The sequence below is a fragment of the Zerene cesonia genome, chromosome 12 (assembly GCF_012273895.1).
Source record: "Zerene cesonia ecotype Mississippi chromosome 12, Zerene_cesonia_1.1, whole genome shotgun sequence".
NCBI classification, from domain to species: Eukaryota; Metazoa; Arthropoda; class Insecta; order Lepidoptera; family Pieridae; genus Zerene; species Zerene cesonia.
Window position 1 is genome coordinate 1,858,724 of NC_052113.1, and position 19,907 is coordinate 1,878,630.

Here is a 19,907-nt window from a genome sequence, read left to right on the forward strand (position 1 = left end):
CCATTTATATATTTTTTTTTCTTCCTTTATGGCAATAAGTTTCAAATATTTGCCAGTGTTAAGTTTATAAAGGTAGGGAAACAAATTTTATTTAAAGATTTAAGCATAACTATAATCAGAGAAGCAGTATTTATCATTATATATATACATAAATAAGCATTACTAAATCCATCTATATTTTGTTTTGACTACTTATGTTCAAAAGAAGGCGAAAGGGTCTAAACATCCAGCCTAGTTTTATGACTGCACGAAATTATATATCTAAATGAAGTGAAAATTTTCATATTGATTTAGATACAGGAAGCCATTCAAATAATTTAAGTTAGTTTTGATGTCTTACAAATACATATAGTAAATATCAATCAAGTCACTCGTCCTATAGAATGGTCATAAAACATAGTCATCAATGTTCTATAATATCATAATTATATTAATGTTTTGGGACAACGCTTAACATTTGAAAGTTCTATAATTTAACAACAGGTTATGTATTAGTTACTACGAATTTACCATCACATCAACCAACACATTATTCAACAATAGGTATTTCAAGATATTTAATATCCCACAAAAAGTATCAAGTTTATAAAAAATTCTCATTAATAAAATGGCTTTAACCGATTACAGTTACAACTATTATTACTAAATAAATATATTCAAATTTCAACCATATTAACTTAGAGCTTCTTGATATTTACTACATGTATTGTGTTTGCACTACTGTTTACTGCTGAGTGCTGATAAACAATTTGTTACTTGACGTTGACTTTTGAATTTGACTTTTGTCCTCTGGTTAAACTAATGTTATGTTGTATGCATGTTAGAGGCAAAGGAAAGTTATCTTTCGAAGCCAATTGCCAAATTACAATCATATTTTCGGATTTCAAAGTTCACACCAAAATTAATTAAATACAGAAGAAGAGTAAAGTGTAGTCTAGTAGTGTAAGTCGTGTGGTATGTTAAATTTCTTATATATTTTTTGACCTTACACTTAAACACTATTGTCAATTTTGCTTTGTGAGTAGAAAAAAAGGGATGTGGCGCCAATTTAAATTAAGAAATTATATGGAGGCTATGAACGACATTCTGTTCTTTTCTACTCGTTACAATTTTATTTGGAATTTAACGTAATAATAGTATGTACTTACCAATATGCTAATATCTTGTATTATGATCAAAAACATTTTGTACAAAGTTTGAGAACAATATTGTTACCATCTTATAGTTAATTTTTTTACAGAAAGCATAAAAATGAGCTCTGATGAAGAAACTTTTGTTATTATTGTTGGAGATGACGATTATGAAATTCCCGATTCAGTAAAAGATGTTGTAGAAAATAGTGAAATTACTCACTTGACTTCAATGGCAGAAAATGAAACAGAAGATGTTGAAATAAAAGAAGAACCAGAGGATTATTTTTTTAAGGAGGAACCAGTTGATGACTTGGATGAAGAATATATCCCTAAAAGTGAGACTTCCAGTGATGAAGATGAAAGTGATGATGATATTAATGATGTGAATAGAAGTCGACGGAAAAAGGTGAAAGTCATAACATCATATGTTCAGGAACTAAGAGAAGCATACCCCGAGTTAAGAAATGATAGAAAAATGTTGATTGATATTTTATCACAGATAATGAAAGCAATAAAGCCACCACCTCTGCCTCAAGATTACTTCATAATGAATGGAATTATGTTAGAGTAAGTTACATAATTAAATTGAAACTGAATTTTATTAATTACTCATTAACTTTTGTATAATATTTTCCTATATTATAATCTTATTCTATTTTTATGCAGTGTTAATTTTACAATATTGAATTGATGTACTATAGTATATTATTATTTATTTGTGTAAATTAATGAACAAATTGTGAATAACACCTATAACTTCCAGATGTGTTGAATGTGGTAAATTATCCAATGGTATACCAGCAGCTGGTCGCCATTATCAGGAATATCACGGAGAAAGATACCTCATTTGTTTTGCTTGTGGAGTTGATTTTAGGAGGTAAGTAAATGTTTTTCTGTATGTTGAACAGCTACTGTTATTATGTTCATGATATGTTGCCAGGTGAGTAAAATATAGACACTATGTTTTGATAACAAATTTGACCATAATAAAAGATTATAGTACAAGAAAAGAAGATTTTGAATTTTTAAAAATGGGTGGATTTTATGATTAGAAGGAAAGAGAAGTACAAAATAATGTTACATTATATTTCCATAGTAAGGTGTATTAGACATTTAATTTTTTACCTGTTTGCCTATTTCAGTGCTACTAACCTATACAAACATGAGAAGCGATGTCCCGCTCCGGACATTGGCATAGTACTGAAAGCAAGAGCACGGCACATAGGCAACAAGGGGCGGGCCAGACCTTTTTTATCATATGAGAAACCTAAGGAACGCACTGATGAGTGAGTTGATTTATATTTTGAACACCCTTATATAAGCTTCACCTGTATGTGAGCATGTTTGTATGTTTGTATGTAACCAACTCCCTTAGATTGTTTTGAAACTACTTTTAGCCATGTATAAATAAAATTTCCTTATTTATATTCTGTATTAGTCGTTCTTAGCAAGTCAGCCAGCTATTTTGTTATAAAAGCTATAATATATAGATGCTGTAGCTTAACCTGGAGTTAATCAGGATAAATCCATTTCCTGCCGCTATTATTATTATTATCATAACTATGAAAGCTAAATGCAATGTATAAATGTATCATTGTCACTCTATCACACGAAAACTACTGAACAGAATTTTGATAAGAGAAAGAAGTAATAACACACAAGCTATAGAAATAGTTGTCCGCAAGTTAGTTTACGATTGAAACCGTTATTGTACCATATGAATAATAATTCTGTAATAAGTAATAAATAATAAATTTTGTCCAAAAAACGACTTGCTTTATAGTATAAAGCAAGTCGTAGATAAGTAAAAAGGATAAATTCTTTTTGCATTGCTTATTATTAAATGAACGAATGAATATTAATAAAGTATAATAATAAACATGCACGTAATCAACTTTCTTCCCCCTATTAATTGCTAGGGATTGACTTTTGAAAAAATGGAGACAATTTTAATTTTTACTTATATAGCATTAAAATATTTGGTAAATTGTATTTACAAGTAGGTATTTAAAAATTTAAATATGAAGAGTTAAATTTCGCAAAGGTTCGAATTGTTCAACGTTTTGTGTTGAGAAGTCTACTTATTGAAGGCTTTACGCTATATAAAATCATGTAGGTATCACGTGGGTCGCACCGAGGACACACCTAGTTTATAATATTGGTATGGATACCTCATACCCGTTCATAACATAACAACCGGTCCTTAACTTCTCAGAAGAGAAGTTTTGATCGTGCAATCGAAAATTTCCCATAGACGTACCTTTCATTAATAATAATAGTCACTCACGATCAACATTCCGAAATCGTGGTTGCTGGTTAAAGTCCTAGATAACTTTTCGCAAAATTCTATTCTCGGTCAAAACAAAACAAAATATGAAAACAAAAAATGTGAAAAGTAAGTGCGTGGTGTGCGCAGCTGGATGTGCAGCCGCTGCCCCGCGCGCTACGGGTCGGCGGGCGGGCTGGCGGCGCACGAGCGCGTGCACGCGGGGCAGCGCCCGCACCGCTGCGCGCGCTGCCCGCACGCCTACACCTCGCGCTCCGCCCTGCTGGTACTTTGTGAACTCTAATTGTGCTCGGCAGTCGGGACGCTGTGTGAAGTCACTTTGTGCTCGGGATACTGTGTCTAGTGAAATTGTGTTTAGGGCACAGTGTGTGACGTGAAATTGTGCTCGGGATACTGTGTGAAGTCAAATTGTGCTCGGGATATTGTGTGAAGTGAAATTGTGTTCGGAACATGTGTGAAGTGAAATTGTGGTTGGGACATTTTGTGATCGATTCGGAGTGCCGACGGTTGAATTACTTGTGTGATATTTTTTGTGAAGTGAAATCATGGTTGGAATGTTTGTGTGAAGTGGTTAAGACACGTATTTATGTGAAGAGAAATTGTGATTAGGACGCTTATTTGTGTGAACTACACTTATAGTGTTCTTCGTGTGATTGATTAGTGCTGAAGTGAAGTTACATGGCTCATTTGTAATGAATCTTTATGAATGACATTTGTGTTGTGAAGTTATTTGCATATAGTGAAATCGTTATTGCATTAAAACTTTATCCCCTCGTTGACTAAATACGTAATTTGCATGCGTAAAGTAGAGCGTGTTGAATAATAATAACACTAATTCAATAAATAGGTGATGAATCTCCTATGCCCTGCTAAGCCGAGACTCAGAATCGAATTCAGGACTTCTTGTGAAGTTTATGCATTAATTACTGTTCCTAGGAGCCGGTCCTTCTTAGCTGCGGAACGGACTTAACTGAATTTTGACTTTTTTATTAATAAACAAAAAACGAAAATAAATTATTTAAGTGTCAAGACAAAATTAAGTACGGTTCAATAATAGTCATTGATACCCCGGTAACCCCACAGCGTCACGCCCGAAAGCACTCGGGCGAGCGTTTCGTGTGCGACAACTGCGGCCGCGACTTTAGCTCCAAGACCGCGATCGTCGCACACATGGACACGCATCTACGTGAGTGTTTGTTTTGCTGATTAGGTTCTGTGTTGCTTCTTGTAGATTAGTTTTGTTTTTCCTTGATTTTTCTGTTATTTGTAGAATCAGGTGAGATTGTTTTACACTTGTTGACGGGTAGAAAAATTATGTAATGACTTGTACGTGATTTGGGTAGCATTAATAATTTAATTACTTCACTGCTCACTATAAAACATTTTGAAAAAAGTATAAGATCTATTCAACGAAATTAAAACGTTTGGCGTGCGATTGAAAAAAGTTGAAATCTTTCTATCCCAAAATCACAAAATCATTATTAGTGAATAAGGTAGGACCATTGAGAACGTCCCCAGCGCGTTAAACGGACGCGTGCGTTGGATCAGGTCGCGTGCGCTTCACCTGTTTTGGACCAGTCCTTAATTTTCATCAGGGCAATCTTTTGAAATTGGCCATTGCAGCTGAATTTAGCCCATAAAACCAATGAGGGTATTTTTGCAATTCGCAGCGCTGAAGAAGTACGCGTGTACGGAGTGCGACAAGCGATACGCGCAGAAGTCGGCGCTGCTGCTGCACGTGCGCCGCGAGCACCGCCACCTGCCGCCGCCCTGCGCCTGCCAGCTCTGTCCGCGCAGGTACTCCACACATACATCTCACACCACTCGCACTCTTCGCACCACACATACACTTAACCCCAAACGCACACTTAACAAATATCATATTTTTCTTAGATATAGTGGGTATACCGCCGAACGCCCTGAACTAAAGTGTTTTTTAAAATACTAATTTCATAATTTCAGATATCCCCGAATGTCATTACTCAAGCAGCATATGAAGAAAGCGCATGGCATGTTACTTATGACTAGAAAGGTGCGTATCTAATATTATATGTTATTTTCGTTATGTTTTTTTATCATGTTTAGTTTTCTGCTACAGCAAGATGAGAAAAGAGATCAGTTAATTTGTTCGATGGAAAGGTAAAGTACAACAATTTGATGATCCTTCGAGCCGGATTAGTGTTCCTCTTAAATCTTTACTAATTGGAATTATTTTTTAACATTTTCTATGGTATAAATAATTCAACTATCATCTTGGTAAGTGAACCGAGATGTATCAAATCGATGCCCAGTGGAGGCAAAAAGAAAGGAAATCTGATACAGATGTGAATCTGCCCCACCTCACTGCATCACGCAGAACTTGACAAAAAAATGTATTTATATATTTTCTACAATAATTTCATGCTTGATAATTTTCAGATGTACTACAAAATGTTGCCAACCCTCACGCAGTCGCAGCTGGAACAGGCCAAGGTGGTCCTACAGTCACAGGTGGAGACTGGGACGCTCCTAGATGACCTGTGTCTAGATGCAGATGGCGTCAAACAGGAACCGCAGTACTGTCTTATGCAGGGCTAGTTAATTTTTACTATTTTTTGTAATTTTTAATGTAATTTTGAGGTCCGGGAACCAATAGTAAAGAATAAAAATTAATTAGACTTATTAAAAGATGAGGTATAGCATTGTAAAATCTTTTAAAATATACATGATAAGATATAATCAGTCGTCGATTTGAGCTGACACGTAACGGACGCTTCATCCCTTTTGTGGTATTTTTTGTGCCTATCCACATTAAATACTCGATTTTCGACCTCCTGGTCAATTACCATAGAATCTCCTTAGTTTCAATGGTAATGATAAGTGTAAATTTTCAAGTAATATAAAAAAAATTGGAGGCCTCATAGAAGGCCTGTGTCCCAGCAGTGGGAATAGATATGGGTTGATGACAAATAAAAAAAATTTACAGTGTCATTAGGTGAATTAAGTGTAAATATTTCAATGAACACAAGAAAAAATACAACAACGTCGGGTTCTCTATTTTCATGGACGTTTCTGATTTTTTAAAATATAATTTTGATTACATTACCATTCATAAAGAATACTCGCACACGTGAACTCTTCTGTGTCCAAGATTGTTATAATTTGATTTTAATGCAGTTCAGTGTGCATCACTGTGCGTATGTTACATATTAGTAATTTTAAGAACTATTGTTGACCTACTGTCTCTGATTCTAACTTAAACTTGATTGTTATATATATGCATATAAATTATTATTTTATAATTTAATAATATTTTTCTTTTGCTTACTTTGTTTGTATGAACGTGAAATGAAAGATCTATTTCACTTTAATTATTTTAAATTATTATACAGTTATTGTACTATGAACGTATATTCGTCTCAATTATATGAAAATGTCACTGTATCTAGATTCTAGATAAATGTTAAACTTAAGTGAAGGAAATGATATGAAATAAAAATACAATATAATACGAAAAAGTGTTTTATTACGCACTTATTATTTCAACCAAATGTTGACGAGATACTCATCTATAGCATAATGCATACACAATCATTAGGAGACACCACGAATTTTATAATGCTTCATTACATACTAAGAAAATACAAAAATAAGCGGTTCCTTCGTAAGTCTACTGGGACCTTCTGCTTTGAGACGTTTACTGTAATGCGCCGCCGCGTTCGCTGTCCGGTAGTTAACACTCCAAGACCGGCATGCTTTGGTTATTGCTTCTAATTATGCAGTAAAATACATTGAAACCAAGAAGGCTAGTGTAATTTGGATTATTGGAAACTCGGAATTTATTTCTTCATGTATCTATTGATATACATAAATGGAATATATATTCAATTGGTTGGGTTTCAACGAACTTTACTATAAGTTAGGGTTAGCTCTTATTACAATAGCAGAACAGTTTTCGAGTGGGTGCTGGTTACATCTAGACGCTTATTCACTTATCTCAACAAATATCTCATTCGATCAACATCCACAAAACTAACATTAAATTCTTTATCCTCTCCAATACTGATCGTATTATCTTAACAATGGTCCAAAAATATCTAATAGCATCCCTAAACGATCAAGTAGAAAAATACTTTGAATATGCCTCACAGAAATCTAATCTTTTTTTTTTAATTTTCTCACTTTAAACGTCACATTTTGATATTCTCGTGTGTCATACGGTAAAGATCAAGGGAATATTAGGTCTAAGAGTGTTAATTATAAACTACTGTGACAATCTCAATAATTCGATTATTGTTGCATAATGTTCATAACGAGAAACGAAACCTATTTTGTCAAAATTTAAATACGAAAACAGCGAAGTGTTCTGTACGTAAAAGCGACGTATTTAAAACAAAAAGATTTTTAAAAGCAAATGATGGTCGAAAGCTCAAATCTCCACTGAACATTGTGCATCAGTACTCTTAACACTTTAACTCTATGATAACAGTTAATACGATTACATTAGACACATGAACGATGCGTTTACCGATAACCTTACCTATGAAAAAAGACGTATCTGCTTTCAATATCACAAATTACAATATACCATTTAATTTTAGCATCTACAAGCTTGGATTAAAAATATAAATAAATAGATAGATGTACAATAATATATCATGTGATTGTATGTCGTCTCAAGCCGTCGCTTTTAGGGATGTCGAAAAAAGCACGGTTGATTAACGGATTTTTTAAAAGCAATAATCACAGTTCGTTTCGAATTTTTTCTGACGTTTTGTTGTTTTGACAGAGCCGTGTCTATGGTGAATACAGAGATCTTGGTACTTGACTATGTTTTATTGTAATTAGGCCCTCGTGAACAAAATGTTTACAATTTTGATTACAAACATAGAGCATCTGGATACGAAAATATAAACTATTACTTATATTTGATTAATCTGTCGATAAATGTTTTTCGAATCCGACTTTTAGATTAGGTACTATTGAATTTGTACATTTTTACACATTATATTAAACTGAACGTTAAAAGTTAATTTTACATATCACAAATACGCCTTACATGAGTGATCTATACGACGTGGTGTAACACTAAACAAATCTGAGACACTAATTAATAATTTAATTACTGTTAAAATAAACGTTAATGTCAAACGAGCGTCACTTACGTCCATTTAATTTTTATTTATTATTATATTAGTTATGTATATTAAAACGTATTCTAGTGGCAGTTATTAACGCTCTGATAGTACGGCGACGGGTATACTCCTACCCATTTCATAGGGTTAAATCGATATATCTTTAAAAAACATTTAATTTGGTTACATAAATTAATATAGAAGACATTTTGCTTGTAATTATTTGGTAGTAATAAATATTCGAGCAAGTATTGAATATGTTACGAAAAGATAATGAAAACGAATTGTTGTAGAACGTTGCTGGACAATTTTTAGATATATCGATATAACTTCATTTCATGAGATCACTTTAAACCCCCGCTATGCATTTTATTTGTACTTTGTGATACAGTATTCAAGCAACTGTTGATGATTGTGGTTATTCATATGATAATTGGTAATTTGTTGATATTAAATTATCTGTAAGCATAGCTGGATTAAAGTGTATCATTCCACAATTATTGGACGCCATATTTTGTATTCGCGTGTCACAGTTTGGTAAACTGACTTGCAATAGCGTCGTGCGAACTCGTAAAGTTAATCAGCAATACATGGAAATAATTTTCTTTATTATATTTTCATGTAATGTCGTGTCGATTAGAAAAATCCCATAATGTAAAATATCGCATCTAGTTTCAACCGCCGTAGTAACAGGTATTTATAGTATTTATGGAACTTTTCGTTGTATTTATCATTCAATTGGAAAGCATTTCTGTATTTTCCCAACCATAGACAAGCGTAGCATTACCCATAACCGACATTCTAGTACAATACGACTTTTGTGTTTAGAAATATGCAAGACATTTCTAAGATAACAGATAAATGTTTGTCTTGATACGTCAATTTCGTTTGACAGTCACCATTCTGATACATATTAAAAGCTCTTGCATAATCTTACATAGATATCCTCACTAGTATACGTAAATGAAGTACCATGCAGATTTTAGATAAAAATATATGGGGTTAAATGTCTCTACTACTATACATTTAAATGGAAACAATAAATGAATAATAAAACTTCTAACTGTTCCCTTCGTATATATAAAAATGTTCGATCAAATCGATACCTCTCCTACTTCCAACTTTCATGTTCAAAATAAACGTTGTAAATACAAATTCCAATCGGAAAATAAAGCAAAACGAAGAACGTTCTCGAAATTAATTAAACTAAAAGTCACTTTATGGAGCGCAAAATAATAAATTGGAATCGATTCTCGAATCGCATCGACTAGTACAAAACGAAAAAGTAAAGCAAAAATTGTACAGCTGAAATTAGGAACATACTTCTGACATCGTCTGAGCAACTCTTGAAATGATCGTTCAAGAAATTCAAAAACTCTATACTAACATACTTATCACAGGTTAAAAGGGGACAAGAAGTATTAGTGTTCTCTCCGATATAGTATAATAATGACGCGTTAACTAATACAACTTAAGATATTCGCACGAGGCGAAAATAAAATGTCGCTACAACTAAAAATTAGTATAAATTCTACGCCCACTGCCCGAAGCTGGGCTGTTGAGATCGATAACTTATGTATACGTCGAATGGCGGTGCTCAAGCTTAAGCCGCTAATGTAACACCTTACGTCCTGTCAATGTTCAATGTGCCGGAGCCGCGACTCACTGACAGTTGCGCATAGACAACACCTGCGTACGTTGACAGTTGACAATTGACAGTTGAACTGTCCACAGACAATTAAAGACTGACAGGCGCGGGAATGGAGCCGCGCGGCATTCCGCCACCAACGAATCCCAATAATAATTGATTAGTATGACAAAAATAATCTCTGTGTCGGCGGCGGAAGGTCTCGCGGCTATACCGCGGCGCTCGAGCTCACATGCTCGGCGCGTAATTGACGGAAAGGGTCACAGCACTATAGTCCCAGCGCCCTAGTCCCACCCGTTCTCTTTCACCATGTGAGCGAGTTCTATTATGAACTTGCCCTCTTTATATTTTTGACTTGATTCGAACGCGTGTTCCTGTAAAAGGAGAATATTGTAAGAATTCAATCAGTTTTAAAATCAAACAAAATATCGAGTGCGTTTTTTTATATTTATATTGCTACAGATGTCCTATGAAGAAATCTTTGCATTCATGTACAGTGTCCCATTTAGTATTATGTTATAATGCGAAAGTAACTCTGTTTGTCTGTTTCCTTTTTACGTCAAAATCAAATTCAGAACGATTTGAATGAAATTTAGTATAAAAATAGTTAGGAGACACTAGAAATGACGTAGAATAAAACGACGTTAAACCTTCCCAGCAATAAAATAATAAAATTGTACGGTTAAAACATCAAAACAGGAATGAGAAATAGACACTTCAATATTGATATCCACTTCTTAAATAAAGCGTGTTATAATATTTGAATATTATACCATGTCCCTTTCTAATTGCAAAATAAACTACAAATGCTAACCGACACATTTACAATAACTATAACGAAAATTGACAACCCCGCAGACACTACACCCACTGAAAACAGTCGAAACTCACATATTTCCAGCCGAGCATCGTCTTGCAGCACTCGCAGTAGATGTCGGCGACGGCGTGCAGCCCCGTCAGCAGCACGCGCTCCTCCGCCGGCCCGCAGCCCACGTTCACTCTGCAATTACAATTGCTCATATATTTATCTTAACCTATCAAAACTTAATATACTTTATAAATAACCTATAAAAAAATACAATGAAAAAAAATGCGCATCGGTTAAAATGTACAGATAAAAAACGTACGTAACCTAAGTCAAATTAGGAACGACGTAAATTCCAGCTACGTTTGTACATTATCTGCGACAATCATCACGTATATCTCCTATGAACTTTAACCGAACAAAAGAAACGTAATGAATTAATTTTAAAAATAGTTGTACAATAATGTAACAATTAAAAATAGGAATACTTAAAACTTGTTGATTGCATAACAAACTCGTTTCTCATTATTTTCTTCCGCGCGATTTCAAATGTACGAGTATGTTTGTTTTTAATGGAAGTATAAAAATAATTAAGCACGCGTTTAAAAGCAAATTTATCATCAAATTATAATTTGCTAGTTTAATTCAATTTGTTAAATGAATAACATAATAGGTGTGTCTCTAATATGGGAGTCGAGCGCGCTTCGGTACGAATTGGGCCAGCAGGCACCGGGGAAGTACCATACCCCCACAAAAAACCGGCGTGAAATAGTAGCATGCTACTGTGTTTCGTACGGCGAGTAGGGCGGCGGGGAGCCGGAGGCCCGTCTCCTTTCCATTCCTTTTCCCAGTCCATTCCTTCTCTTCTATCGTCAATCCTCCCCTTATTCCTTTCCCATTTCCTCTAAGAATGTTCATGGACGGTGGTGTTCCACCAGTTGACCAACAGTCTCTGTTGCCCGCTTATGGCATTAAAAAGGTATTAAATCAAAATGAAGATAAACTTATTGACTTAAAATTATAACAACAGGAAAATAACTTCATAATGTTAATTTAAAATAAATTAGTAAAGAATATTTTGATGCATCGAACTTAAATCTTTGTAAAGTATATCCTTAATTTCAGGTACAGACAGGCATATGGTTTTCTGTATATAATATTGTGTACGTTTATGTCATGACTTTTCATTTCTAGCATAACAGAAAAATGTAAGAATCCATGTTTGTAAAGAAATATCATCATTGTAATACTTACACAGAATTGAATAGATATGCACGCCCCTGGCTGCCTTGAAACGACTGAAAAACAAGAGAAAAGTAATTTAATATTCTGTGTACACGAAGGGATTGCAATTTACCGAGAAAATAGAATTTGTTTTCATAAAACTTAGTTGAGCAATTCTATAACAGAGACGATACACACGGGCTTTTATCAAATTATCGTAGAAGCATATCGTATTTGTGGTAAAGGTTTAAGAAGTTCTAAAGGTTTTAAATGACATAGAGAGGATTTTTTTTGGGGACCATTACTTGTATTTACCCTTAACTTCAGTATGCGTGTGATTCCATTCGCTCGAATGGACGGTGATTACTTTTTTATATTCTTAAAAATCACCTATCGTTATGGCAAGAATTAATTTTCATGTTTAACCCGTGGGGATTGAAAGATGGACAAACAAACATTAAAAAATCTAAAATGTTAGGAAGTTCTTGTCAACAGGATTTAAATAACATCGAAATAAATCTATTGTACACACACAAAAGAACAACTATCCTATTAATATTATAAATGCGAAAGTTTGTATGGATGTTTGTTACTCTTTCACGTAAAAACTACTAAACCAATTGCAATGAAATTTGGTACGTAGACAGCTGGATAACTGGAATAACATATAGGCAACTTTTTATTCCGATATTCCTACGGGATACGGATTTACGCGGGTGAAACCGCGGGACACAGCTAGTAATATAATAATTAATCAAGACTGGTAAGAGGGGTGGCAAAGATAATTCCATTTTTATATAAAAAGAGGGCAAAGGTCTCCGAGGCACGAATACATATTCGAATACAACCAGTGAAAGCAAGCGAGATACATCGCTCACTGTAGATATAAGCTCATTATGCAAAGTGACGCCAAAGACATCACGAGGTTTTAGCCTAATGACAATTTTAGCAACATCTGTATGTGGGTCGGTCGCACAAGTAATAAAAATGAAATAGTTTATACGAGACTAAGCTTTACCCTCGACAACTTTTTCTCGCAACGATTCAATTTGTTTCTACAAATTGATATGCACTCAATAGACCGGTCCACAAACACGATTTAGTTTCTTTGGCTAGTATAAAAAGTGTCGCTCAGCTTAGATTAAATTTGTTTGTAAGGTTTAATTATTGAAGTTGCTGCCCATCGAAAATATACAATTGTTTCTATAATTAAGTACTGATTTTATTTTGACCTCACCTTCTATATTTCCTTGAAGGGAGGGTTAAATATAGTAAGTGTCAGTTGTCTAATTTCTGTTTATCTAAAATATTCTGAGACCTATCACACACCTACGACTCTGTCGTCGAAAATATTGAATGCATCGTCACTTAAATGAAATTTCGGTGTATAATTTCGCTCACCTTACTTATTCACCTATCGATAAAATTTAATATATTGTATTGTTGCTTACATTAGATAACAGTTCGATATAATTTGTGTAATTGCGCATACCTTATATATTTTCTTGTCTCTAGTGTTGAATATACCGTCGCTTAGAACATGAAAGTTCGATGCTGAATGAACCTTACATGTAACAGTTCGATGTAAAGTATAGGTGTATTGTCGCTCACCTTAGATATAAGCTCGTCATGGCTGGCGAGGTGCGCGCGGCAGTGTATGCAACTGTAGGTGCGGTGCGCCGGCGGCAGGTACGCCTGGAAGGTCTTGACGGGCGTGCGCGCGGTCGCGCCGCCGTCGCCTGCCACCCCGCCACGGTTAGTCACCCCCTCACGCATGAGTGCCTGCTAGCTACCAACACACACCCCGTCAGCGTCAAGCCCTAAGTGCACTATATGTTCACCGCGATTGACGTTCCAGTACTTCATGATGCACCTGATTGCGTAATGTTCGTGTTGGAGGATAGAGCATATAATAGTCAGTCAATCAATTTCTCTTAACTAAATAAATTACGTAGGCTTTCGGACTCACATATTACGAATAATTTAGTGAAGCAAAAATGTTTTCATTTGGAAATAAATGAGTGACAATAACATTACGCAACCAGTCCGGTTAACAATCGAAAATTTTGGATTTAATTAAAAGGTAATTGCATAAAAGTGGAGAGCGGTTCGGTGTCGCGATGTGAATGTCAATTGCGGTTGGTCCTCGATAGTACACGTGGGGCTATAAGTAAGCACTCATGCGGTAAACAATTAAATTAAAATTGAACAAAAATATTCAAGAAAATAATATTGAATTAAACTGATATTCAAAACGGCAGTAAAATCAAGTATACTAAGTCTGAAATGTAATAACTTATCACCTTAACATTAACAAATGTTATTAGAAACACATTAGAGCTAGCGATAAATGTTTTAGTAATGAGGTGATATAATATTCTACAGATTTTCATAACCTGAATGTGGTCGGAACCTTCATTATGTAATACGTTTTAGTTACATGTACTAATGAAGCCATAGGAAAGAGGTAAATTAAAAGCAGATTGAACTATTACTGGCGAAGGTCACGAAACATTAAAGGAATAAACATCTTAAATTACTTGTTTTAATAATCATTATAATCTACATTATACTAGCGATGTATTTTAAAATGTCTTATTTTGTTATGTTAATTTGCTTGTCTTTCTTTATCAGTTAATTTTCATTTTCAGTTTAGTTTCAATAGTATTGTATTTAATTTGTATTTAAGTATTAAAAACTAGATATCAGTGTTCAACTGAATTCAATATTAAAATGGTCGCAGTTCTATAAAAAATAACTTGAAGCTGCGTTGGCAACAATGATTACTTGACTATCAATTAGAGTGCATCGCAAAATAAACGGACACATTAAAATGCAACTTGCATCCAATTGAAGCTATTAAACTACAGAATTGAATCTTGAACTGATGCCGTTCCCATGGCAACCATCTATTTTTATGCAGATAATGCTATACCAGTGTGTCGTGCATCATATATTTGGGATTGATGGTTAAATGTGGTGTAAACATCCACTAAAAACATTTATACTATGCGTTACCTACATTCACTCATAATTAACTAGCTTTCCCCTCACGGCTTCGCCCGCATACTCAAAAGGGGTTGAGTTTCAGGGTTTTACCTGCATAATTCCCGTTTCTATTAGATTCCCGGGATAGTAACCATATTATGTCTTTGACGGGTCTCAAACAATCTTTATATTATTGTTTCATCTTAATCGGTGGCGTGGTTTAGGCGTGAAGAGATAGACGGACAGACAGAGTTCCTTTCGCATGTATGATATCGTTAAGGATGAGAGTCTCCATTTATTCCGCGTTTATTAGTCCGAATTCTATAATTAAATTTTAACTTCGGACATGCCAGCTCGTATACATGCATATAATTAATATGGTTACGGTCATATGCAACATATTTATGTTATGAATAGTATACATGAAATAAAGTTCATGATGTCGAATCCGAGTAGGCATGGCGATGCTATATAATCTCAGTAGCACAGTACAATGTCAAAGGGGTATTTTCTTTTGTTTGACTTTACGCGATTATTTTTACATACATTCAGAAATGAAAGCCTTTCAACGGATTTTGAACTTAATTTTTTCATTATACTATTGATCCCGACGTTTCTATTCGAGCGTGGCTTATTCTAAGAAATCTTATAAACCGTACTAAAGTCTCTCATTTCAAAATGTTAATGTATTCGATAGACACTGGTCCAGTGCGCTATTGAATATCATTGCAAGTACAAGGTGTCCAATAGTGGATCCGGTGCAGTATTCTATCGAATCTTAGTATGAGATTAAGAAGTACATGGTGTACGGACCTGCCTGGCGCGAGCAGCACGCGCTCGCCGCCCACATGAGCCGCGTGAAGCGTCGGTCACCTGCCGCGCGCCGCCTCCCACCGCGCCCCGCGCTGCTCCCTTGCACCCGCCACCCTCTGAAACGATTTCGTGCTTGTTTACATGTCGCGTCTGATGGTGCTATTATTCAGAGAGCCTCCTGGGAGTTCCTAACCATCTAGAGTAGATGTTATTTCATTCGGAAAAGGATTGGTATTTACCTACCTACCATACTTTACTTATAAAATATGGTGGGTAGGTAGGTAGTATTGTAGTTAGCTAAAGCGCAGCACCTTGTTTTTGTACTTATTCGTAAGTTTTAGAAAACTATTTTGTATATGTATATGTTTTTCTGTTGACATTCTATGGACTAGTTAATTATATTTTAATTTAAAACAAAGGAGACAATTAAGGAGGGCAAACAAAATAGTTGAACTAGCTAATTATAACTAAATATATTTGAGAGAAATAACTAAAATATCTAAAACAAAAACTTAATGATTTGCTAAATAACCGACACAATTCACACAGAAACAAAACGTCTATTTTTTGTATTTCATTAATTTCAATCTGATTAATGTTGAGAGACAATGACTGATCAACTGATATTCAATAAGCCATTAACCCCGGAAAGTCACGCTTTATAACCATTGAAGATCTGTTATTACAATTAAATTAAACGCTCACACAGCTCTCAAATCCATATCGAAGAGATCATAAAAATTCGTTTCACTGCGTCACGGGTAAAACAAAATTACGATGGAAACGATTCAGTTAGTGTGCCGTAATAACTAAGGGCACGGATAAACTAATTATGTTGCGGAGGCGTGAGTTGCACGTGCAAGCCCACTACGCGCCCAGACATTGTTACATAGCCGTATACAGAATTTATTAAAATAGGCTGCTTATTTACTAGTTTTTTTTTTAAGCGATAGAGACAAACAAAAAAAAAATAGAAAAGCTTTTTAATAGGGACAGTACATATCTTACTTCATATTATGCTCGTATTGGTATAAAAATATTGGTATCTCTGGAAGATATGGCTATAGTCATGCTGCCTATCATACACCACATACAACATGTAGGTACTTTTATTTATAACTGTTTACAATTAATTGATGTACAAAATTAAATAAATAAATAGATAGATACCTAACTAAACACGCCTCGACTATTTGAAGATAGTTTCGTGTGACTTGGCTTAGGCCGTTGAAGGGAAAATCATATTTTCAACATCTATTTTTACTTCATAAATTCCACTTATAGATGCAATCGTTATTCTTGAAAGTGGTGTGAATAAATTATAGAAAATTGTAAGATTAATTTTTTGTTACAACATCATCATATCAAAGTACTTTACTATAATGAAAAAAAATAGATATACACCTAAGTAGGTACAACATTTATATACCCACTGCACGTTCACAATACGGTCTAATCCCCAAGCATCAAGTGGCGAAAACGAACTTCCTCCATAGAAACTAGACAATCCATCGCTTATCGACGCCAAGGACCCCGGATCTCATTTCAATAGTTTCCGACGTAATACTTCAGTCAAGTCTTCGTGTTACTACGGGTAGGTACATATTATGCGCCAGTACGCCGTGTGCATTTTGCCATCGATATATTGCGCAACGAGTTCGGAATATGTGATGTCACTGTATAATATCTATACGTGTATTATGTATTTATAATAGTGGTACATTATATGAATTTGTTTGAAAACTATTTACAAGCGATGTTGCGCCTTTTGTTTTGCTTAAAGTACTTTCAATAAACACCGAATTCTAATTAATTTTACCATCTTACTGTGTGGATATGCGGAGCAGGTAGTCTCTCAATAACATCCTTTTATTCGCTTTAGCTAGACTTTTAGCCTCGATTTTAACCCACACTAAACTTCAGAATTTGTATCCTTATTAAGGTTCGGATAAATTACAATATTTTTCTCTATATTATTGATATATTATCTTATAATCCTGGTAAGGATCGTCGAGATTTAATAATTTCTTACCTTATTTATGCTCTGTGTGAGACTGTGTGAATCTGAGCGTGTTTTAAGTTTTTTTATTTGTTTTACTGTATGTTTCGTAAAGTAACCATAAAATAAACAATAAATACTTATATAAGAATTGATATTTTTATGTATTTGAGCAACACTACATTTTGAGTACATGACAGGTTATAAATGTAGGTTCTATTTGATGTCGGACAAAATTACATAATATATATAGTATAAAACGTTGTTAATGGTTATTTAGTTTAGACTGAGCCACATATAAAAGTAGGTTTACTCAATTTTATATTTTGATTAATGATAAAAGTCTACAGCCTTTTGTACGCCACCTTCATTATACTATAGGCATGCACGTAGCTCTGTATACTGTCAGCGAACCATTAGTGGTGAAAATACTATAATTTAGAAAATTATACGTTTTGATGTCCCACAAATGATAAAACTGGAGCAGATCTAACGAGTTTAATTACTTAGTCGGCTGTAAAAACTGGAACTACGTTATAATTTAAAACGTTTATAACCTGTGACCTAGTATTTTATGCAGTACATAGTTCTCACACCTCACAGCTGTTAAATGCAGCAAAACAATTACGAATATTTGTTCTCTATCCCTTTGGGAATCGATAGCATTGGTATTCTATTGAAGAAGAAGCGTTCCTATTAAATTGTGTAGCGTAGCAACCGACAAATTCAATAAAAGACGTGTTACATAACATTTGAATAGACCGAAACAGACGTGACTGTAATAACAATCATTCCTTTTATTGCCTACTCCAGATGCTCGACTCTTAGACATCATTTACCTCAACACAATATCATTACACAACTTGTAAATATCATAACATATTTGCTTTCATATATTTCTTGTCGTATTACTTGAACGGGAATTTTGCTAAAGCACAATTAAAATTTTTAATTCCAACTCCTAACGAAACACTGCATAGTTTATTAATTTATCTCGAGCCTGGAGGAAGTTACGTAGGAGCTTTTTAGGCAATTGTTTACAATATAGCTCATAGCTTTATTCTTATAAAGAGTTTCTGATTTCAATACTCATCTAATTTTTTAAATTTTGAGGTAAAGGGACATCTTTGCCCTACATTATGAACAATGTGAAATAAACATTTTCACAATATAATAATTCTCTTCGTTACGTACAGCACTTAGCAAGATTATAAGCAGCGTCTAAAGTAAATATATGTTTAATTAAAATGTATAGTAAACAGGAAACGTCAATCAATTAGTGTCGTATGCAATTGTTCACCGCAAATGGTTCGCTTCTAGTGAAGAAGCCATGCTAATGCGTAGAAAACAAAGTAATTATACGTGAAATTGTTAATTAGGTGTGAAACAGCTTTGTTTAATGATATTCCGCTTTTCTGCTTTACTTATAAGGATAGTGATTCAATATTAATATTGAGGGCAATGACGTACCATGATGAAATACTCTCATTGTTTATAGCACGCTTATATATGCGGGTATTTGCCTGTAATAAAATAAGTGAAGATAAAGATCCGATAAGAGAATGATATCTAAAAATTTAATACTCCTTTCACTTTTAAATAATTCAAATTCACTAATTTATAGTCATAATAGACTGCATTGATGAACATTTCATAGGAATCGGCGTCAATCATAGAAAAACCTAGAACCACGGGTAAAGTGTAAGTTGACCACCTTGAGAGTTCTGAAGCCAATCTGTAATTTAAATGTCGGCTCACTTTGTTTTCGTGAAACTTGTCACGTACTGTGACTCATGTTTGACCGCTGATAGCATCTTTTGCGAGTTGAATTCTAAGGAGCGGTGCTTTAGACCTCGTAACGACCGAGTGCCACTATATTCAAGAAGATGGTAATAC

The 19,907-nt window shown here is 34.4% G+C and overlaps 2 protein-coding genes across 9 annotated transcripts in view; one reads left to right on the forward strand and one right to left on the reverse strand.

Annotated features, from left to right (window-relative positions):
• The first annotated feature begins 522 nt into the window (after window positions 1-522).
• LOC119830680 (histone-lysine N-methyltransferase PRDM9-like) lies at window positions 523-9,173 on the forward strand. Of its 3 annotated transcripts, none has more exons than XM_038353762.1 (9): window positions 523-954; window positions 1,226-1,700; window positions 1,897-2,010; window positions 2,276-2,419; window positions 3,550-3,685; window positions 4,504-4,606; window positions 5,091-5,217; window positions 5,383-5,452; window positions 5,839-9,173. In XM_038353762.1, the coding sequence occupies exons 2-9, from the start codon at window positions 1,252-1,254 to the stop codon at window positions 5,995-5,997; spliced, it is 1,302 nt and encodes a 433-aa protein (XP_038209690.1). In that variant the 5' UTR covers window positions 523-954; window positions 1,226-1,251; the 3' UTR covers window positions 5,998-9,173. The 3 variants fall into 3 exon arrangements, with proteins under 3 accessions (XP_038209690.1, XP_038209692.1, XP_038209689.1); XM_038353764.1 differs by having other exon boundaries at window positions 523-942; window positions 1,241-1,700; XM_038353761.1 differs by having other exon boundaries at window positions 526-954; window positions 1,241-1,700.
• LOC119830681 (protein yippee-like CG15309) overlaps window positions 6,906-19,907 on the reverse strand; it is a 69,541-nt gene continuing 56,539 nt past the window's right edge. For 3 of the 6 annotated variants that reach the window (XM_038353770.1, XM_038353765.1, XM_038353769.1), the window contains exons 2-6: window positions 16,013-16,128; window positions 13,823-13,950; window positions 12,242-12,285; window positions 11,074-11,182; window positions 6,908-10,556 (exon numbers count right to left, since the gene is read on the reverse strand). In XM_038353770.1, coding sequence (XP_038209698.1) covers window positions 10,467-10,556; window positions 11,074-11,182; window positions 12,242-12,285; window positions 13,823-13,950; window positions 16,013-16,049 — 408 coding nt within the window. In that variant the 5' untranslated portion in view covers window positions 16,050-16,128 and the 3' untranslated portion in view covers window positions 6,908-10,466. Of the gene's footprint in view, window positions 10,557-11,073; window positions 11,183-12,241; window positions 12,286-13,822; window positions 14,001-16,012; window positions 16,135-19,907 lie in introns of those variants that run through there. The other 3 variants (XM_038353766.1, XM_038353767.1, XM_038353768.1) reach the window with 3 other exon arrangements.